This window comes from Onychostruthus taczanowskii, unplaced genomic scaffold (assembly GCF_017590055.1).
Source record: "Onychostruthus taczanowskii isolate IOZ18803 unplaced genomic scaffold, ASM1759005v1 scaffold20, whole genome shotgun sequence".
Lineage (NCBI taxonomy): Eukaryota > Metazoa > Chordata > Aves > Passeriformes > Passeridae > Onychostruthus > Onychostruthus taczanowskii.
Genome location: NW_024499240.1, coordinates 10,573,551 through 10,596,804, shown reverse-complemented (window position 1 = coordinate 10,596,804; position 23,254 = coordinate 10,573,551). Strand labels below are relative to the sequence as shown.

The following is a 23,254-nucleotide window of genomic DNA, read 5'->3' as shown; positions in this document are numbered from 1 at the left end:
AAGTGCCTGCAGGGCTCAACAGTTTCCCTGACACCTTTCTACCTAATAACTGCAGATATCTGCTTCAATAGAAATTATTTCCGTCTCCCGTTTCTCCTCAAAGCATACTTATTAAATCTCATATAAATGTAATTTCCCTCAGCACAATTTCAGTCTTTTTGATAAAGTCCTGTCTCCATCGTTTCCAGTATATTAGATCACTATCATCCTTCCACATACACAGAATAAATCTGTCTCTTTCTAACCCATCCACTCTGTCTCTAGGTTAACTTTCATTATTCCTTGCAAGGCTCCTACATTTGATAGCTGCAAAGCATATTGAAAAAGTGTCCTTTTTTTTCTGCAGGGGCACCTTACACCTTTTTTTCCTTACTTTTCCTCATTCTTTCAAGAGTAGCTGTCTATTAAGGTGCATTGATAAAAATGATTTATTATAGTAACTACTTATATGCTTCATGATTTTAAAGCAACTGATTTTACTGTATTAGCCCAGCCTAAATGGAGGGTCAGACATTTTCTATTTTGCTGTCCTAGCTCCAACAATTAGAGCAATTCTTCATCAGTTTGCCATGTACATAAAAATTAATCCAAGTAATTAGAGAAGGAATTGATTTTAATAGTTTATTTCAGAATAACTTCCTTGAGAGTTTTATGGCCAGAGGTCTAAGAGGTTACAGTGGGGCTCTCCTTTTTACAGTAAGAATGTAATCACGTAATTATAGTTCAATTAGGTACATCCTCTGGATGTGAGCCTGTTTGAGCTATTGGAATGACCTCCTGGTGTGCATTTTAAACAAAATGTATTTCCAGAAGTCATTGTAGTCTTGGCAGGTGCTTGCAAATCTCATGACTGTTATTAGGAAGATGCTGTGATAGTAGTGGAGTAAACTGGGATGCCAGGCATCTTTGGAAAAAAAGGTTTAAAACCAAACAAGAACATATCTTTCAAGAAATGCCGTTGAATATTCAGCAATGGAATGTTTAAGCCTTTCTTTTAAGTAAGAAACCTTAATTTTTGTCTTAACTTGTTGATGTGAGTTGAAATCTTATCAAGATGAAGAAAAAGTATTATTTCAGTGACTTTCTTTAATTGAAGGTTAAGTTAAAATAAGGGGTTGTGTAAAGTTTTTTTAACAATCACATTTTGACTGCTGAAGTTATATCATAGTTAGAGTTGGTTTTGCCAGTTTTACAACGCAGCATTCCAAATCCTGACTTAATGTCTTAACAGAGAATGGACTGTTTGGTTTTCAGGTGAAATGCTTTGCCAGCTGGAGTAGGATTAGGGGACCTAACATTGCCTTTGCTGTCCTGCAGTGGCAATGTTCTTTTGTACCTCCCATTACAGGTAATATAAGATACTTTGATTGCAAAAGCCCCTCAAATGTCAAATGCTGATTCTCCAGTTTGATGCCAATATGCATTCCAGGTAACACAAATTACTTCACTGAAGTAATTTCTGACAGAGAACAGAATCTAACCCCTTGTTTTAGTGGCAGCTGTTGTAGTTGGTACACCTGTCATGCCTCTGCCACACAATTGCTTCTGTGTTTATAGATTTGGTTCTTTTTTTCTGTTTCACGTAAGTAACAACCCTGGACTCCAGTTTAATCTTACCTTCCTCATAATACGATTTTCTGTTCTGTTTTCTTGTTTGGTTTGGTTTTTTTCCCTTCAGTAGGTGACTCCTCACAGGATGGCAAATCAGGCTCAGGAGAGAAGATCAAGAAACGTGTGAAAACTCCGTACTCGCTCAAGCGGTGGCGTCCGTCCACGTGGGTCATCTCCACGGAGCCGCTGCACTGCGAGGTCAACAACAACGGCAGTGAGCAGGCAGTGCCCCCCAAATCCAGCACTGCTGTGTACCTTGCAGAGGGGGGCACTGCCACCACCATGGTCTCTAAGGACGCAGGGGTGAACTGCCTGTGAAATGCTTCAAAAGCCGACCTTTGTTTTGCATTATTTGAAACAAACACGCAGAAGACATTTTAAAAAACTGCTTTCTCCTCCTGTCAGCAACCCCTACCAAGGACTCGCTTTAAATAGATTTCAGCTATGCAGAAAATTTTTAGCTTATGCTTCCATATTTTTTTATTTTGTTTTATTTTTTGAATGTTTTTGCACTTTTATTTAGTATCGCTAAAGTTAAGTCTGTCTGTTTTGACCACGGAATATATATATGTGTATCAAAGATGTGGTCTCAAAATATTTTTTTAAAAAAAAGTAACAAAAAAAAGTATTGCTGATAATCAGTTTGGACCAGTTTCTTAAGGTCACTAAGAACATAAGCAGACTATAAGACAGGTTTGACTGCAGTGGTGTCTTGTAACCATGTTTTGATTTCTGTGCACAAGCTAGTCTGTATATTTCTATGTTACAAAGTGTATTCTCTTTTGAACCCCTTATTTTCCTTGTGTCATGTTGAAATGTGCAATAGTCTATAGTTCACAGTAGGCTTTATTGAAAAGTGTGTTTCTAAAACTGCCACATGTTCCCATTTTTGTATTTGTTAATTTTTCCTTGACAGTTGAGCAGTCAGCCGGTCATGACAGTGAACTTTGCACATCGTAGCCAGCTTGAAGCAGCTGCCAATATCACATTGTGCTCAGAGGTGACAGTGCATGAATTTTCCCCAACTTGAAAGGGCTTTAAAAAAGGAACAAAAAAAAAAAAAGAATCTGAGCTCCGTACCTTTCTTTTGATCCTCCCTAATCAAAATGTCTTTCCTTTATAGTAGTAGATGCCAGCCTGTGAAGTTGAGTAACAAAATGTTGAACAAATGTAAGGAGACAGTGTCAGACATTTTTTCCATTTTATTTTGTGTGCAGTTTCACCCCCTGTATTTATGTAAAACCTTATTTAGATCACTAATGATGTACATTGAAAAATACATTTTATTCAGAAATATTAATAATTGTCATACTTAAAAGCTTGAGTGAAGATAGGTTGTGAACGTTTACACAGAGAAAAAACCCATCGATCTTACTTGGCACAAAACAATTTTGTGATGAGTCACAAGTCTTTTCTGATTTACCTCCTTACAGACAGTATGGGGTAAAAATGAGCCTGATTACTTATGCAGGTAGGTGCATCCTAATTGATCGTTGTTGCCAAGTTGAGTTGAAACTTGTCCTCCCTTCAGAGTTCTTAGAGACCCTCATTCATCTTGTTAAAGTTTATTGCATGCTTTTAAAAATCATGGGTGTTTGTGGGGGAGGGTTGGGGATTTTTCTTCCCTTCTGCTTAGTCCCTTCTTTCAGTTTGTATGCACATTGATTTTAGCTGTCAGTGAATGTGAATGTAATATGTATTGAGATAAATCGTTTATTCACTATCTCAAGTAAACCCTTCCTTTTTTTGGAATCATTAGTTTTACTGTCTACTGAAAGAAAATAATTTTCTTATTAGTTAGAACCTCCTTCCACCTAAGAAATAGCCTTCCACCTGAGAAGCATTCTTTCCAATTGAAAACACTTCAGTAAAAATTATTTGGATATAAAAAGGTGTAACACATCAATCTTTAGTAACAAGCTAAGATTTATCACTTCATCTGAAAACTGGTGATGTTCAAAGAAAGAAAATCAATTCAGTCAGCCTGCCAGACTCCTGTGGCAGGATACTGGCAGCAAACAATTGCCTCCCCCAGCCTGTCTCCTTTCAGCTGACTGAAGCAGATGCTCTCTGCTTTTAAGCTCATTTGTTTCCTTGTCTTCGTTTTACAATTTTTTCCCCCTGAGGTAAACTTTGCCAACCCCGTTCTTCTCTGTCTGTTGATACAGCTAATTTAAGACATGCCTTGCTTACATCTGATTCTTGCTGTTCCCCAAAATTCCTTGCTTGTTCTTGATTGCTATGATTTTCTCTTGTGACGCTTCTTAACATTTCTTAGATTCTCCTAGATATGTCCAAGAGATAGCACTATAAATGCAGACTTTGATTAAGTGTAGTTGTAGAAGTACAAGCCACAAGGCACATTTTGAGCTCCCTATGTTCTTTAAGCACCAGTTCAAATAGTACCTCTTGTATCTGAGGCATAATTATGCTTTCCCCCTGTATAATACAGTTATATCACCCCTTTTTAAAAGCACAGCCTTCTTCTGGTTTGACTTTTAATTCACTCTCTGGCTTCCCATCTGCTGCAGTCTCACGTCCCAGATGTTGAAAACCTGCCAGTTGCTCAGCTGGGTTTCAAGACCCGAATCAGAGTTTCTGGCATTCTATTCATGTTGCTCACTGGGCTCTCTTCTGCTCTGGCCTCCCGTGAGGCTCCCTTTGGAGTGTGTGCTGGTGGTTTTTGGTGAGCACTGGTCATGGTGTTGAGGATTTTGTTCTTCACTCTATCCCAATTACTTTTCTTTGCCTTGCATGTATCATCCATCAGCATTTCAGAATGTGGGCTGAAAACAATATTTAGGACTCCTACTAAGTCAGTCTACTCTGGGGAGAGAAAAATTACTTCTCTGACTGCTGCTTCTTTCTGCTGAGACAGAATTGCACCAGTCTTTTAGCCTTTCTTTGCAGGCCATGCCTTTGTAAGAAATCCAACTTTTTTGTGATCAATGCAATCAAAATTACTTTAATACCAGATGAAGATGTTGTTCTGCAGTTTTCCTTCAACATTCTTAAGCAATACTTTTTTTCTTCGCTTTGTCTATTTCTGTTACTTGCTGGAGGGCCTTGTAATGAATTATAATTAGTAGCAAGGTTGGCTGTGCAATCTACCATGGATAATTATAATTTGTTATATGATAGAAAAATGTACTTTATCGGGAAATACCCTATAGATTAAACAGATGAAATCTATTCTTTTTTAAAGGTCAGTCAAAGCAAACTCTAAAGTAGGTACCAAAGTACTAGTAGGTACTGTAATTCTGCACAGCTAGATGAAGTCAGATTAGCAGTTTGTTTTAATGTTTAATTTAGTAATGCCGTTTTTTTCCTCACAGCACATAATCCAGTGTCCATCAAATACTATCTCTGTAAGTTAAATTATATTGAATTTTCATGCTGCAGGGAATTGTCCTTAACCAAACAAAATACATGTAAGAGAAAGAATTCTACAACTCAAACACAGGGATATTTGATATTGTACAATAAACAAGGAAAACAAATGTGATTTATTTCCTTGTGAGTTATGATTTTGCTTATTTGATTTTCAAAAAAAGGAAAATTATGGAAGTTGATAATTTCCTATCAATTTCTCATGTATATTGCAGACAAGATAAATATAGCAAAATTAAAATAGAATGGTAGTGTAAATACCTATTAATTGTGCCACTGCCAAGTAGGCAATAGTAGAATATTTGTTATGCTAATTTATAATGGAGAATTCAAGTAAAATGATAGAGCAAACAGTTTTGCTGTTTGTCTGAGACAAAATCCAACATCTTGCTGGGTATAGAAAATGGCTTACCAGTAGAAGGCAGGAGAGTTGTTTAGGTTAATGCATTGTCTCTCATTCTGTTTCCTGAAATAGAGATACCAACATAACATGGTTTTTTGACTGTGAATTCTAACCCTTTGAACAGACAAGCCTCATAGTCTTCTAAAATTTGAATTTACAGGTCAGATTATCTGCAACTCTTCCCTGAATTTGCTTATAATGCTTTACAGCTTGATATGCTAGCCAGTTAGTATTACCAAGGCCTTTCTTGAAACTCCAAGATGCACTTATGCTGCACAGCTAATTTAAAAGAAAACCTTCTGATAGTGTCATAATTAGAATATTTTCAGAAACAACGTTTCTGTTCTTTTTTTGCTTTCCTAGTGCCATTAGTTTGTCTCTAGTTTTCATATAGAAAATTACCTAATTTTCAAAGGCAACATGTTTTGGTTTTTTTCAGTGCACTGGGCACAAAACAATGCAAGGTAGATGCTGTTTTCAGGAAACAAGCAACAAAAAACTCCCATCTCATAAATATCTTCAGAAAGTTCACATCCTCCTACCTATCAGCTTTCTCTAAAAGAAATCTGGAATCCTACCTGCCTCAGAGAGGAGAATAAGGAAGTTCTTTAATTGTATGGAGTAAATTATTGGCCCCAAACTTAACAGTAAGGAATACTTACTTAAAAATATATATGTATACATTGTATATGCCCTAGTTCCAGTGTTCCATGCATTTTGCTCTAATGATATTCCATTTTTAAATGTTAAAAAATATCCACTAATATAACATTACTGTGTCGATGTTCAGATTAGAATTTTCTTTAAAGAAAAATACAAAAGTTCATAACCATTCTGCCATTGAAATGTTACTGTGGACATTTCTTGCCTAATTAGGGAGGATTTTTAAATTGACATATTTAGTCTATACATTAGAAATTAATTATGCTGTAATTTTTGCTTGTATAAAAATGATGGCTGGTCCCATTGCTGAAATAGGCTGGGTTTAAGCCATAAAAATAATAATTGCCAAGCACAGTAGCATATAAATGACCTGATGTCTAATTAGAAGATTTGTAGCAGCTCATCAAAGTAAATTGAAATTGGATTGATCAGTCTTTGAAAGATCATAGACTGGACAACTTAATATTTTGCATAAATTTGGATTATTTGAACTTTTCTGTCTGGTCTCCCAGTACCCATTTTAACAGGTAACTATATTAACCTTATTTCTAAAACATGCTTACTAATTTTTCTTCAACCTCAAGCCTTTCTTCAGTGAAAAAACTATACATATTGCAGTGAAGCCAGATATATATATATATATTTTTATGTAAACTCTGTGTGTATTTAGATGCATATGTATGTTGTGTGTAAGTTCCAGGATTAAATTCTGTGAGTTACAGCATCAGATGGTAGCACTGGTAGAAAGTGTAATGTGGGGGTTTTTTTTCATATGCCATTTTAAAATTGTCTGTAGTGCATCACAGTAAAGCTGGGATCAGGCTGTGACACAGTCCAGTAGTTCAAGATCTCCCGTGACAGACTTGTCACTGATTGTTTGGGTGGAGTGGATTTATGAGAGAGAGAAACTTGGGAATGCACTTGACAAGCTTTATTTGAAGCTGAGTAATTTAAGATACCTCTCTCAAAGATCAAAAAATAACCCAAAACACTTAAAACATGATAATTTTTACAAGGCTTTTTTATGTAGTAGCTATAGTTATATGTGTGGTTGCCATTTAAACATAGTATTTTAGTCCATTAAATCCAATTACATTTTAGGCTTCTATATTGTCAAATGAAACTGTAGCTATAGAAATACATCCCTTTTTCATCTCACCCATTCCCCGAGTAGGTTCAGTTTTGACACGAAAGAGTAACAAATCAGATTTCTCATTTGGGGTTTCTTCTGTACCGAGTAAAATTGGAGGCAGAACTTCCATTTCTGCAAGAACAGATTTGTGCTCCTGCAAATCCAAATGGCTGTTATGTTCAGCACCTGTGTTTCTGAGGGAATGGGCACCTCAAAGGCTCGTGGCTGAGCCCAGTGCTCTTGGAATCCAGCAGGAGGCTGCCTTTGGTTGTGGGCAAAGGAGGGCTGGGTTCTGCTGGCTGTGCTGTTAAACGCTTCTGGGGAGGATTAGCCCTAGGAAAGCTGATGTGGAATGTGGGACTGCAGGGCAGCCCTGGCTCCTGAGCCTTGCTGGATGTTGCTGATGGGGGATTCAGGCTGTGGAGCTGGGTCAGCACAGGGCAGCTGTGGCTTTGCCAAGAAGTAGAACTGCATTGGGGGAGTGGAAGGGTTCAAGATAAATCCTTATTTACACCATGGCCCTTTAATGTTGATCTGGGCTCCATGCAGGTCTGTGTTGGAAGTGCATTATTAATACAAGTTACTTCTTATGGCCATTTCTGTTCATTTCACTGTGGTTTAATATACATGTGTGCATAATAAGCAGGAACTAGTTGGAGTTATGCTAATTCATAGTGTAATCATCAGCTATTTTTCAAAGCCTCTTGCTGTTTTCATCAGCAATTGTATGAATTTGCAAGTCATCCAGTTGGTTAACTTCAATGCATACACCATGCTTCCACAGCACAGGAAGGAAGGATTTCTTCCCAGTCCTTACAGGCTTCTGTAGATGTATCACTGGAGGGTGTCCATCGGGGCACAGCATCTTGCCTGGTAACTATTTTAAAGCAGAAATAATTAGCCTTTGTAACTTTCTAGTTCCAAGGTCTCCCAAACCTCCACTTTTGTAGCCCATTCACTTGTTTTTAAGACAGCAAACGTGTGAGGTTTATTTCTAGAGCACTTGATTCACTTTCTTTTTTGTGCTTCAGAACTGTATAATGAAGTTTCACACTTCAGTCTTGTTTATTCAGAAAATAGTTACTGTTTCTGGTCTTTGTAGTTTGTAAGAAGTCACAAGAACAAACAGGCAAGTCCAAGTTACAGCTGACTCATTTGTCACTTTTGAATTTCCTAACTGGTGACTCTTCTCTCTCTTTCACACTGTTGAAACGTATTTAAAACGGTTTGTATGTATATGTTTCTGTCTGCTTTTTGTCTCTAGAGGAAAGCGTGCTCTAGTCACATTTATATAAGCTGGAATAACGTTTTACAATCGCTGTTGATTATTTTCCCCCCCAAATGCAGTATAAGAGGAAAGTAAACATGGCAAGAATGAATTTCTAGGGTTTGGTCTTCTGTAAGGCTGAAGTAAGAAGATGCGAAACTGCCATTTTCCTTATGAAAGACTGTAAAGAGAGCACTACTTTCTGAGCGAGCTTTTCTGGGGGAAGAGGGGGAGAAATCCTAGAATATGGAGTCTCATCAGAACCCTTTTGTTAACGGGTATTTTTGGTTTTCCTCTCAAACGGCTGAGGAAATATCATGTATGAATTTATAAATAATTGCTTTCAGTTATTTCTTTTGTATAAGCTGCGCAATACCCTTGCTATGCTGTATAAGTTGTGTTTCATGGAACAGTGTGAGTATGAAATAAAAAGCTAATTTTTGGTTTTTAATCATCTGTGGATGCCACTATGAAAGCTGACATTGTTAAAGCCACTACAGAGTTTTCTATGAATACTTGTAAGAATTGCTTTGTTATATATAAACCTAAATAAAGAGATTGTATTGATACAGAGACATTGGATAAGAACATTTAAAAGGCTATTCTTTAGGCCTGAGAGAAAAGGCTTGCTGTAAAAATGGTGCATTATTCCATTTATTAAAGATCATATTAATGACAAAAAGCATGGTCTTTTCTTGCTGGTTCATATTGTTACTGGCCACGAGTACTAACATGCTCCAGGAATGAGAGGAAGAGGAAACCCCCCCTTGCAGCTATATGGGTTGGTTGCTTGAAGGGTAAGGAATTCCTTGATTACTAAGGGCTGAATAGGACTTGCAGACACCTTTGGCATGACCAGGTTCCACCCTCCTTGTTCCCAGGTGGTGCTGTGCACTGGGAATCTGGGGCATGCTCTTGCTGGGGTTGTGCAGTGCCTCTGCTCCCTTCTGCCCCCTTTCCCACTGGCCAGCCAGGTCAGGTGCTTGTGCTGGAGCTGAACACAGTTTTGCAGACATTTCAGAGCAGCAGGCCTTGCATGACCTCTTGTCACACTTTGTCTGCTTGCTAAGTGTAAATGCAGAAAAAGAGAAAAAGAAAACAGGAGAAAGAGGTATTAAACTAAATGCTTTTCTCCTTCTGTTTTGGTTGGCACTTGGAGAGAGCACAGGATTGATGGCAACCAGGTATGTGGAGGAACACAGCAAGGAACAAGCTCTGCAGCTGGGACAGGAATTGAAAGAGCAACCCCTTACCCTTCCCACGCCAATTGTTGCACTTTCCCCTCCCCACGAAGAGACAATATCCTGGCATTCTTACAAGCAGAAGCTTTTCCGGCCCAGAGCTACTGTCCTATCCAGCAGAACTGAAAAAGATGAGTTGAATTATAGTAGATGGGTGCTGCACCTTTCCACTGACTGACTCTTTTCCACTATACACAGATTGGTGGCATCCATCCTGCAGCTCGGATGTTGTTTTATCTCTCCTCCTCAATTATTGTTAATTTATTTTTCTCTATCCACAGTGATGAGTTTTGCAAGCAAATAAGTGGTGCAAGTCTCTGGCCTAAGAACTAACTCAAAAAATCAAAGAAAGAAGGGAGACAGAATGAGGAGCTTCATTTCTTGCTGTCATAAATAAGGAGGAAACAACAAACTGAGGCAAGTAGTGTTGGTTGAGTATCTGCCTGTATGGCAAATCATCTGAGCCCCACAAGTGAACCTAGAAACCTTTGGCTACAGGAAGGGACTATGGCAGGCCTTGCTTTCCCTGGAAGCAGGAAGCACCCTGGGAATGGAGGCCAGCATGACAAAAGTAGCTGTGTTCCCGAAAGCAGTTCACACTTCTGGCTTGCCTCACAGTAAGAGCAGCCAAGTCCTGCCCTACCCCAGCAGGTGTGGCTGAGCCTTATCCTCAGGGCATCTGAGAAGCCTGACTCAGCCCTGCAGGAACAGAGTGTGAATGGTGAGTTTTACTGATAGATTTTTCTTTGGGTGCATGAGCTACTCGGACTTAAGAAAGTCTCCTCGTGATTTCCCTGTGTGACCTCATACACTCACCTCTGCCAGCTCTCCCCTGCAGAAATAACCACTTTTACTTGCTTTTGCTTGCTAATGGGAATTGAAAGTAAAACAACAATAATTATATTCCCCTTTGTTCCAGAGCAGTGATGCAGCTGCAGAAGGTACTTTGTGGAACACAGCCATGTCAGTCTTCCATTTGTTTCCATTCAGGGTTTTTTTCCCTTTTTACTTCTTGCTAATTCTGATGTTATGGAAATTCTCCACGTGTGGGAGATTATATGCATCTGCTCACTGCCGTGACCCAAAACACACTCTATTGGATAAGAAGGTTAATTTTCCACAGGCAGGAAAACTCAACTATACCAAAATATTTGTATAAATTCAGCTTTTCACATTAACCTGAATCATTGTCATTCTCCATCCAGGGAAGAGTGGAAATGTTTTGATTCCTGGATTTTAAATGGCACACTTGGGTATTCTGCTTTTATGTCAGGGGATCTTCTTTCAGCTCTCAGTACCAGGGGGAAAGTCTGTGAGAAACCCACAAATGGTGATCTGAGCTGAAGTCATGCTTTGGGGATCACTGATGCCTCTTTTACAAAGACAACAAATGAGGCTGCCTGAGGACAGCTGGCCTGTGGGAGGTGATTAAGGAAAGCGAGTCTGTATTTACTATGCAGTGTCTGAGCAAATGGCATTTCTAGACAGGGCTCACATGAGCACTGGAAAAATGTTAAGGATGCAGGTATTGAGAAATGTTGGAAACAACTGATCCAGGTGCATTTCAGTTCCCAGGACAGGAGCTTTCCAGCCCCCTCTATCACGGTCCATCAAGTCCTTTTGAGAACGAGGACATGCAGTCAGTAGAGAGCAGGCAGGTGGCTTGGGCAGATAATGGACAAAAGCCAGTGGGCAGCACCTCAAGTACACGCGGTGGATTTGAGGAAGGAGAAAGCATGAAGGGAGGCTCGGGAGACTTGTTTCAGGCATCAGCAACACTGTAGAACTCAGCATTTGTCTTTGGCCCAATTTCTTTGTTGTTGCTGCCAAGTGCTAACAGGAAAGGATAGTGTAGGGCGTTGTGATAAAGAGGGTACAGAGGTTGTACAGCTCGTTTTACCCGTGCCACTTAGTGCGACAGGCCTGCAAGCAGCTCCTAGGAAAGGTACAGGCCTGTTTGCTTTCCCCTGTCACCTATTGCAGCCTTTGTTTGGGAGAAGTTCATGCCACAAGCTATCAGATTTCCTAATCAGAATAACTAGAAATACAGTTTTCTCAAGGTACTTTTGTGCACAAGGGACTGTGTGCATGGGGAGCGAGATTGGCTTGTGCTCTGTTCCTGGATTTGTTCCTGACAGTCTGTGTGCTTTGCAGGGACTGGTATTTTGCCAGTCTGCTGTAATATTGAAATTACACCTGTTTTCTCCATCTCCTTCCCTTTCTTTCCCTTTCTCCCCCTCCCTCTTTCCTCTTATTGGAAAGATAATAATTGAACCCTGCAGAAATGTTGTAAATAGTAACTTCTAGCACCTCCAGGTCTCTGGATTGGTTAAAAAATCAGATCTGGCACAACTCACTGTAGCAGGGAATAGGTCTGACTAGCCAAGGAGGAAAGCATTGCTGATGCACACATCAGCTGTACTGGTGCAGCCAACGTGTGTATGGGTGACCAGAGAATTTCCTGCCGGATTGATCTCTGTTGAGGTGGAAACACTATATTAAGAACGCCTATTTTTTTTGCCGTTCCAAGAATTTTCGTGCAGGACCAATTACAATTCTGAATCAGGCCTCAGAAGTGGCTGGTTTAAAATCACTATTAAGCAGTGATCACTATTATTAAAATCACTATTTATTTATTATTTGCTTCTGGAAAACCAGAATGCAACTAAATCATGTGTTTGAGCTTCACCCTGTGATCATGAGGGAAATGTGCTTTTAAGGCACAGACAAGCAGAAGTTCCTATCTATTTACATAAGCTGTGAACTGAGACTGAGAGTGACACAAGAAGTATTTGCAGCCAGGCAGAAGCAAGCAGCAGTGTCAAGAAGACTTGATCTGGCCTCTGTGTTAACGCCAGCTCAGCAGCCAGACACGGGAAGGGCTCACAGGTTCTGTGGCAAACCAACAGCCTCGGGAATCCTTCCCCTGTCCTGGCTTCAGGTGCAGGAGGCAGGCAGAGGAACTGGACTCTGCAGGGAAAGCAGGAGGAAGAGCAGAGTTGTTTCAGGATGAGCCCCTGGTGGGATGCCAGCTGGAAGAGCTGAGGCTCCGTGCTGGCGTACGGCAGAGCTGAGAACAGCTCTTGCAGGCTGAGCTCTTGCTGGGCGTGCAGCCATGAGGCAGGTGTCCCTCCCTGGGGGAGGTGGGACAGCCCAGCACAGCTCGGAGTGGGCCTCAAGGAGAAGAGACACCCTGCAGGCTCACCGTGATGAAGCACCAGCTTAGCCATGCCAGCCACAACTGCTGGAGACGTCTGCCTGCTCCTGCTGAGCAGAACCAGCCTCACACTTTGTCTGAGCACTTGGCCGTGAGCAGCAGCAGAGCTGGGGCTTTCCCACCTGTGCTTTCTTCCTGTCCAAGATGACATCCTCTCTCTCCGTGATGGCTCCCTGGCTCTCCTGGAGGCACTCAGGCTGAATGGGAGATGCAGTGCATGAGGACAGGATGGTACCACAGAGACAAATTGATGTCTGGTTCAGATGTGACCAAACAAGTTAAAAGCTCCCCTGCCGCCCATGGCTGAGTGCAAGGGAGGATTCAGGGCTCTGCTTGATCCATTCTTTCCCAGTAAGTGCTTTCCCAAATTGGAGAATCACATGCTCATGCTTCATCACACAGTCTGCTCAAGTTAATTAGTTAACTACAGAGCTGGTAGTATATGTCTGTGGAGAGAGAAGAAAAATCATTTTGTCACTGCCTCTCAGTGCATGAATAAACCATGCTTTCCACCAACTCTTTACCTTTCCTAAATGTTATATGAACAAGTAGAAGCAAAAGAAGATTTTAGGCCTGAATCAGAAAGAGTGAACTCTCTTCTCTGCTCTCTTAAGTGTCTGTAGTTACGTGTCTATTCATCACTTACACAGGATGTTTATCATCCTCCAGCATGGTCATAAAACCTACAATATTGAAATATTGTCACTTACCAAATTAATTTATAGTGTCAACATTTGAAACTAATATTTTATAGTGTGTAATTCCATTGTCCTCACAGTACAGAAATTGTGCTGGTGCCTTGCCAGAGCAACCAGTGTTTAATGTTTGTAAATGAAGAATTTCCTTCTGTAATTTGCACATGTTTTTCTAACATGAGACTAGAAATACAGAAATGCATTTCATGTGTAAACACAACACAAATATAGACAAATATATTATATTTGCAAGCTGTGTAAATATGAGGTAAAAATGCTAATTTTTTGAAAGATTTAAAAAAAAAATTCTTGCTTCCTAAAAGGTAGGAAATCTTTATTATTGAATGGGAGGAATCATGTGCAAGTTATCATTCAGCATCTTGTAGGATACGTGGGGGAGATCATACTGTCTCTTGTTTAAGCGAACTAGGCCACTTCTCTCAGTGTTACTGAAAAAAAGATTCTGGAATGTGGTGTACAACATGCATTTCCTGCTGCTCATTCTCTTCCCTCATCCCTATCGGTTTCAGGTCCCATCTCTGAAGAAAGTGAAATTCCAGTTGCTCCTTCAGCAGCTGGACACTCACCACAGGGTTATTGCTTCATGCAGCTGCTGCCTTTTAACACATGCTCAGAAAACAGATCTGTATGCATGGAAAAACATGTCACATGTAGGTGAGCTTGGCACTGGCTTCTAAAGACAATAACCTTGTGCTTCTCCCAGGTAATTATGTGTGCCAGGAATGTGCAGTGGGAGCATCTCCCAAGCCTGCGTGTGTTGTTGCATTGAGAACTTTTCTTTGTCAAAAATGTGCTATCTTAATGCCAGTGAGGCACTGAAGCCTCTGAATGTTATTTCTGTGACAACTTTTCTTAAACATTGTGCCTTATAAAATGTGACAGAAGTGCATTTTGCATTTTTCTTATTGCAGGGAGTTTGATTTATGTCCAAGGTCCCATCTGTTGTTTTTTATTGTTTTAATCGTAATACCTTATTTCAATCTGCTTGCCTTCTCAAATCCCCACAGATATTCTGGAATATTAACTAGGCTCTTACAGGTTTTGTGTGAAGCAAATTCTATTATATTTGTCCTATTTTTTTAAATGTCTTTTTTTCCAGTTGATGTTCAACACCCACATAAACAAGCAAAATAAACTCACTCTGCAGGAGAGAGATGAGAAATGTGATGAAATATCCTGAGGCATAATCCAATGTTTAGATTAGACTCCCAGAATCTTTAGTCTTTCAACCTTCAATACTGCTTACATTAACTGTAGGTTAAAAAAAACAATTTCAGGCAGTAGATTGCTCCTCTACATGTGCTGCTTTGCATTTATTTAATTTTGGAATAAGACAATAGCATATTTGAGGCTGCTCGAAATACAGTCATTTTCTGTAAGGTTTACTATTATTACTATTATTTTAACAGAACATTTTTCATATATATTATTGTGAGCAGTACTGCTCACACATTTTCAGTCTGTAGTACCAGAAAACTGCCTAAGTATTATCTGTTTTATTAGCTGTACAGTGGGATTTGGGCCTCTCAGCTTAGTTAAACCTCTTTGACCCTTATTTCTCTGCTTTTCATTTGGTGTTAGCAGTTGAACAGTTCCCTGACTTGTTTACATCCCTGCTTTCAGCAGGTTCCAGATTTGTTCCTGCAGCTCTGTGTGTTTGATCAGTCTGCCCTTGAGGGCATTCAATATGCTTTAGCCTTTGGATTGATGCTTCAGCCTTTGGATTGATGCTTCAGCCTTTGGATTGATTTGTTTGTATCTGCAGCATTTTCCACAGGCCATATTTTAAGAAAGAGCCAACAGCCTGCACATAAGGGACTGGCTGCCATACCTGGGCTTCGTCTCCCAGCACTGAGTACAGAGCAGCACATTTTGGCAGGACTCTGGAGGGGCGCCAAGGGCCTCCAAGCCAGTGGGATGTGGGAGTGCTTACCACCTCCTGGGGTGGCACTGCAGCCTGGTGTGTGGGCACAGCAGTATCTGCTGAGTTCCCAGGGCCGGTGGATTGCTAAAAATTCCAGGCAGGGAGGAGCTGGAGACACAGAGATGGGCCCTGTGTTCGTGGGGTCACATGTGACTCCAGGGCATTTGGAGTCACTGAAGTGACTGTGGTCACTAAAAGGCAGATGCACGCGCTGCTGGTAGAAGGTTCACAGCGTGTGTGGTAATGAGGAGTTTCATTCCTGTTTTTTGGATCACTGTTGGCACCATTACATTAGGTGTTGTGGTTAGAGTGTCATGGATTTGAAGAAACGCCAGCCAGAGGTTCCATATGAAACCATATGCAGTGTGTTGCTCAGAGGTGGCCCGGACAGCATTTGGCTGAGTGTGCAGGCAGAAAGGAAGGTGACACCTGAAAAAAACCCAGAGCCTGAGAGGTGTGAATTGCAAGGAGAGTCTGGGGGATCTGAATCCAAGTTATTTGGGGCTGGGGTTTTGTTTTGAGGGTTTGGGTTATTTTGTAATTGAAAATGAGTTTCAAAACTATTTTCAAGTTCATAATCCTGCTTTAGCTCTTTCCATTATTTCCATAAGGAGTAGGAGTAAGATCCTGTTGTAACACATTTGTTACAGTTTAAACAAATGAACGTAAGAAGTACACGGTGTTTGAGTAGGTCTGAGTACATGACTTTACATGTCAAGCTCTCACGTCTGCTGCGTGCAAAGCAACACAACTGATGATGAGCAGTGCACATAAATGCTTTGCTTTATATTCTCACAGCTACTCTGTGGAGCAGTGTCATCTCTGCAGTGTGACAATAATGTGGGAAGTACTATCTATAATTGTAACAGGTATCTTCTGCAATCAGAGTCGTGACTTGGCTCCATAGCACGCGGTGTGAAAATAAATATGAATCAGTACCTGTCATTTTTGGCCTCTTCAAAACAGTAACAGGAATAAGAATCCATGCAGAATATTTTGTGCCTTATAAGTATCTTTATGGCACACTGCTTACAAAATGTTTCCCAGTATTTTTGATGAGTGTAAACTGGGATGAAATTCTGCTGCACAACTGCACAGGTGCTGTCACAGCAGGAAGAACTGCATCTTCTGCTCTTGACTGAAATTTGCCGCAAAGAAGTGAAACAAATGCTGCATAAATTAACCTTCTTTAGGAAAACTGCACTGTTCTGGGCTGCTGTTGTGGTTTAACCTGTCAGGCAGCTGACAAGTTAACCCACACAGCTGCTCTCTCACTTGCTCTTTCCCAGTGGGTGGGGGAAGTGAACTGGGGAGGGGGGAAAGTAAAATTTGTGGGTTGAGATACGGTTCAATAGGGCATATGATGATGATAATAGGTATTAATATAACATAGTAGATGTTACATAGATAGATATATAATGTAGGTAACAATAATAGAATTCAGAAAGCAAGTGATGCCTGTGTCCCCCCAGCTCCTCATGCCCCCAGCCTCCTTGCTGGTGGGACTGGGTGAGAAGCAGAAAAGTCAACATTTCCCCTGGTGCTTTCTGCCAGCAGCTCCAGGTAGGGCTGCTCTCCAGCTGTGGTGTTTTACTAGTTGGTGAGAACTTAGCTGGTATTTGTTGATTACATCCCTTGGGTTCTGACGATGTCATCTTGCCATTTAGTTCCTAAAAACTTGTTCTCCTTGTCTCTTGACCTTGCTTTGTGTTATGGCAAAAGTGCTTTCAGAAGGATTTGGACTATTTTCTTCCCCTTCTCAAAAATTTATTTTGCTGTGTTGCCCCACAGATGAGTCACAGAAACTACTGAAGGACAAAGCAGCAGACAGCTTCCATTTATTTCTCCAGACCAGCTGGGTGCTGGTTTTCTACCTCCTGGGTGTTTACCTGTGGAGAACTCTAAAGCTGAGGTTCTCTTTTTCAATATACACATGGAGTCACTGAGGGAATTACAAGATCCTTCATCCCCAACGACAGCAGCACACAGTTTATGCCGTTCTCTGCCTCTCAGCCATTCCCAGTCAGGAGAACACTGTCTCCCAGATATTTCATTAATTACGGCTAATACGGGATTTTTGATGCCTTGCCACATTGTACCAGCAGTGCTGGAGATGGCTACAGGAAAATGACTGGGCAGCGTCCCTGTGTGTAATTCACAAGGTAACAAGTAAATTGCACAGCTGAAGGAAGGGATACAATAGGGCTGATGGTGATCTGCCAGGCTTCTGGTGCCTTCACCTGGCAGCCACTTTCAGGCATAGCACAAGCTAATTCTTGAGACTGCACAGCCTCTCGCAGAAGGTTTTGATTGACCCATGCAGCTCTCCTTCAGGCCATATTTCTACCATTTACAGTACCTGTGAGAGAGCATAATGCCTTTCAAAATAAATGTAATTAATCCAGAATGCAAGAGTTTACTTCACAACAACCTCATCCCTACATCTGTCCTGTTTCTTTTGCCAGTCTGATTCCTCACAAACAGCTCTCGACTCTAACAAGAGTTTTAATCTTCAAGGCTTTAGGTAGGCCATTATCCAGGCATCCTTAAGAAGGCCTGTGCACATAGTCTTGCTTTTCAGGTTTGTTTAACTCGTCAGCCACAAGGATGGAGCTCTCCAAAGGGGAATTAGGGATTTTTGAGCGAAGTGGGCTTCAATCAGAAACAGCAAAGGAGAGAGGAAAAAAAGAAACCCAAGCACAACCAAGATGAACAGAGACCAGTATGTAAATTGTTGTCACACCATTTGTGCCATAGCAATGATTTTCAATTGCAACATGCAACTTGTAGAGTAGTATTGAAAAGAATTTGTGTAAGTACTGGTAGCTCAGAAGGCATTTGTAATAAAGACAGAAAAAAGATTTATGGATTCCCTCTCGTGTTGAGGGTACTAATATATGTTTACCTTGCATCTAAATAACCAAACACATGAACTAAGGCCCATGCCATGCACTCATTCACTGATCTGATGTATAAATTTGGTTAAGAGGATACCAGCAGTTAACAAATATTATTAAAAGATTACAATGAAGATGCAACTAATCTGACCTAATGGAGGAGAGTAAACACAGCAGTTAAGGGAAAAGAGGGTCAAGTCTGCCTGGATATTGCCCACGTCTCTGGTGCCATCATCGGTAACACCGAGCTGGTGGCAAAGCGATTGGATAAACCGCTGTGCAGCCCCGTCCCCTCCTGGAGAGCACCTCGGGCTAGGAATGATGGAGTAGGGATAATCCTACTCCTTCTGAGGGGGTAAGAGCCCCCTCAGAACAGGACCGAGAGGTGGGGGACCCGCCGCCGGCTCGCAGCTCTGCCGTGGCGGCGCGACGTGANCGCGCCCCCCCCGTGCCCCCCGCGCGGGCTCGGCCACTCAGGCGCGCGCCCCGCAGCCAATGGGCACGCCGTAGCTGCGCGAGCCGAGCGGCGCCGCGCCCAATGGGAGGGCGCGGTGGGCGGGGCGCGCGGCCGGGGCACTATTGTTGATGAGGCGCGCGGAGGCTGCGGGCGCAGCGGCGCGGAGGGGACGGGACCGGGACGGGACCGGGACGGGAACCAGGACGGGGCTGTGGCGCGGGGACGGGACCGGGACCGGGACCGGGACGGGGACGGGAACGGGAACGGGAACCAGGACGGGGCGGTGGCGGCTGTAGTCGCTACCTGAGGCGTCGGACCCCGCGAGGTGCGGCCCGCGCCTCGCAGCCTTTCCTCTCTTCCCCGCCTCAGGCCGCCTTCCGCGAGCCCCGGCTCCCGACGGACAATGTCCCACCAGCGCGTGAGGCGCGGCGGCTCCCCGACCCCCGCCACCTCCCTGGCGGGGGGAGGCGGCGCGGCGGCGGCGGGCGGCGGAGCAGCGGGAGCGAGCAGCCGCCTCCAGCCCATGCGGGCCACGGTGCCCTTCCAGCTCAAGCAGCAGCAGCAGCAACAACATGGCAGCCCCACGAGGAGCGGTGGCGGCCCGGGAGCGGGGCTCCCACGCGCGGCGCCCTTCGCGGGGCAGCCCCACGCGTGGCCATGGCGGGGCGCGGGGCAGCCCCCCGCGGCACCACCACCTGCCGCCGCCGCCCCCGCCGCCGGGCAGCGGGCCCTCGCCCTGCTCCTCGCCGGTGCCTCCGCTGCCGGAGGGCAGGGTCCGGCACCACCACCGGCGGCAGTCGCCGGAGCCGGGCAGGAGCTCCCCAGAGAGGAAGAGTCCCAGCTCCCCCGTATGCAAAGGTGAGCGACGGGGGTCCGGGCCAGCGGCACGTCCCGGGCGGCCGGGCCAGGCGCGGGGTGCAGGGCTGGGGCCGGCGGTGCCTTCGAGCGTGCCGTGCCCCGGGGCAGAGGCAGGGACGGGGCTGTGCCTGGGCTGGTGCTCGCCCTGCCCTTCTCTGGCCGGCGGCAGGGCTTGCCGGGTGTGTGTGCGTGGAAGGGCTCGTTGCTTTTGTTGCTGCTCTGTTGCGCCCTGGCTTTCAGAAGAGGAATAGAGAGCCAAGCGTGCCATGTGGGGGTTGTGACCGCTTCTGTAGTACCGCGAGTACTGCCTGGGATTCGGGAGAATAGACGTACTTGAGGTGCTTGGGCACAAACTTAAGGTGAATTTGGTTTCTGGGGGCTGTTGTGAAGCCTTCACATTTACCCTTTCTGCACACCTCGTGCCACATGGTGTCTGTAGTTGTTATCCAAACAGTGTCCCTAAGCTTGTAATTAAAGAACTAACTAGTGCTGTACGCATGGCACATAGGTGTAGAACAAAAGTATTAATATCTCTCTTAATAGTTGCTTTCAACATGAACCCTGCAGAAGGACGTGTGTGCTTGAGAGTGATGACAAGCTTGTGCTACAGTGAAGATATAAAATAGCGTGGTGATAGCATACGTTTTGTAACAAACTGCATTATAACTTTTTGAATAATGAAATCTTACTGGAGTATAATAGAGGCTGACATATGTAAGTCCTTTATATTTTTGGGTTAAAAGTTTACTCAAAAATGCATCAATGAGGTTTTGTGTTCATGCCCTCAAATCTGTTACTTTTAAGATACCAAAGCTTGCAGCTACTCATTTCCATGAAATTGCCTGTGGTAATCTAAAGAATAAAGCTGACTAATAGGCAGAAGTGTGCATGTGGAAATCTAGGACTAGCCCTCCCTTTAACACTTCTGCTTCTCCTAATACTCCTCCCCCTTTCTAAAATAATGATTATAACCAGACTACCACGTTGGGTTTTTTCTTTTTTCTTGTCCTGGCTTTTGAGAAGTGGTACTGCTAAATGAGATAATCATAACCAGTTGGTACAAGATGACTGTGTGCCTCCTAGTCTGCTAGTGTAAGAGAGGACTGATAAGGTTCTGAGTTAGATTTTCCACTTTCCAGATAAGAGTAATGAGGGTTTTATTAAGGCTGTATAATATTAAAGGCTTTGGATTGAGGAATGTGTGTATTCTTCATTTGAGATTCTTGTTAATCAGTAACCTGAAAGACTTTATATGTATCACAAAATCCTGTCTTCTTCCTGTGAACTTCATGAAACTCTTGCCTAAGGTGCAGTCTGCTGGCCTGGAGAATGAGGAAGAGCGTGGTTAGCCTTGAGGTCCAGGTTCAAAAACTGTTTGTCAAGGCATGTGTCAGACCATTCAGGGTGGAAGAATTGCACTGTCTTTTAGTCACTGTGGAGAAGCCTGCTGAAACCATGCTAGCCTCTCTACTGCTTTGAAGAATTAACATATATAAGGAAACAAGTCATTTTATCACTCTACTGTGTTAAGATAACTCCACTAGCTTTTTTTAGGATGTGTGAAAACAGAAGCATGGTGTCCTTTTAATTACTTCCACATGTTCCAGTTCCTGAGCAGTACTTGTACTGGCCCCAAATGCAAGCTAAACCTCTTTCCTATTTCTTAACATTTGTACTGTGTAGTCCAGTGCTTGATAGAGGCTGAGTTAACTTCAGGTTTTTTCTTCATCTAAATGAGTAAACAGTGTTAGCTGAGAACATGGGGGTGGAACTGTTTTCACTAATGAGGCAATGGTTCTGCAGGCACACAGGACACTTGAGTGTATTGGTGAGAATCTGCTGCAGAATAACTTGGGTTTTTCTGTTTCTCGCTTTCAGTTAATGATGGCTTTTGTTCATTCCTACAGCTGCAGGCGTATTTCTTTAGATAAAAATGAACCTTGAGGTTAGACAAATGATAGCTTTTTCTGAGCTTAGGTACTGGTTGTACTAAGTTTAAGTTGTATCTATATATAAGTTGTACACTTCAGACTCAGTTTCATATTTTTCAGATTTTCTTTCCTGGGAAGCAGTTGAAGAGTTTTGAATTTAGTTTTCATGAACCTGCTTTACTTGAGAACCCTAACTTGTGAATTTAAAAATGTGACTTTTGTGGGTTGTGGGTGTGGTTTTTGGACGATTTTTTTTGCCCTTGTTTTCTGATCTCAATTGCAATTAAATGTTGGAAATACTAAACTAAATTTTCTGTTGACTATGGGATAATTACAAATGGAAGATTCTGTCATACAGTTTCTAATTTTCCATGCTTTTCTTGCCACTTCTCTCCCTCCCTCCTAAATATGACCAGAAGCCTAGATCTTGCTACTACCTGTTTTTCATCTTTTACTTTGCCTTTCTGCAGTCTCTAGCACCTCTTTCCCAGAATTCAGCTTTCAATTGCCTGTTAATGTGTTCTGCCCTTCCCATGACTGGTGAGGCCTCGTTTCTACATTGCACTGTCTGTCCTGCCATCTCCAGTTTTGGTTCAGTTTTCCCATATGCCTCTTCAGGTGTCTGCAAGGCTCCCATTAGGGGCCATTGTTTTGACCTACCAGCACACTGTTGTAACATGAGCTAGGGCGTACACGTTTCTCTATCTACATTGGTTTTGCTTTGCTTTATTCACTGAGTAAAGATCTAATGGGACCTTGTTATTTGTGTTCTCATATGAAACACATCTTAGAGGACTTGTGCTGCTCAGCTGCAAGAATGTTACAGTGTACCAGGCTGAGTAAACAAGGTCAAGACCAGAGCCACAGCAGTTGTTTACTTTCAGGTGCCTTGAGGTGGTGAGAGAGTTCTTTAATGGGTGCTGGACTTTCTGGTATAGTCCAGTTGACTGTACTGGACATCTAAACTCATTCTGAAAATTAAGGAGAAAAATTGGTTAGTTTTATTTGGAAGAAAACTTAATTGCTTTGTCTATGGAAGGGTAATATTAAAGCCTATTTGTGTGAATGGAAATTATGAAAATATTATATGAAGTTTTAAAGAAGTCAGATGTGAACCCATCCTTGAATGTAGAGAGGGAGGAATGGAATTCCATTACACTCTTAAATTTCACCATAGAATTTATTTATTTTAATTATCTGGTGAGTGACACAATAATAGCTGCAGACCTGTCAACCTTAATGACCAAGGTTTTTGCAGTAGTTTTGAATGGTATTACTGTAGGATAAGAGAGAAGACTTTGTGTACCATTGCATTCCTGCTCTTCTTACCTAAGCTGTTTCACAAATGGTTGGAGTAAAGAAAGCTAATTCATTCTTGCAGCATCATACTGTACGTTTCTTGTGGCAAGCACTTTAGGGAAGTGCACTTATTTGGATTAAAAATATTTTCATTTATTAGAGTTAAGTAGCTTGATCATCTTGGGCTTTCTGAGGTTTGGTTTTTTAAAACACCACTAATTCTGTCTTTCTTCTACAGTGGAACAATT

General features: G+C 42.4%; 2 protein-coding genes across 2 annotated transcripts in view; both read left to right on the top strand.

Annotated features, from left to right (window-relative positions):
• BMPR2 (bone morphogenetic protein receptor type 2) overlaps nt 1-9,148 on the top strand; it is a 105,777-nt gene extending 96,629 nt beyond the window's left edge. Inside the window, exon 13 of the mRNA XM_041403182.1 lies at nt 1,679-9,148. Within this exon, the coding sequence (XP_041259116.1) occupies nt 1,679-1,929 (251 nt within the window). The 3' untranslated portion in view covers nt 1,930-9,148. The remainder of the gene's footprint in view (nt 1-1,678) is intronic.
• A 10,028-nt stretch (nt 9,149-19,176) lies between these two features.
• FAM117B (family with sequence similarity 117 member B) overlaps nt 19,177-23,254 on the top strand; it is a 28,984-nt gene continuing 24,906 nt past the window's right edge. The window contains 2 exon segments of the mRNA XM_041403682.1: nt 19,177-19,545; nt 19,547-19,776. Of these exon segments, the coding sequence (XP_041259616.1) occupies nt 19,322-19,545; nt 19,547-19,776 (454 nt within the window). The 5' untranslated portion in view covers nt 19,177-19,321.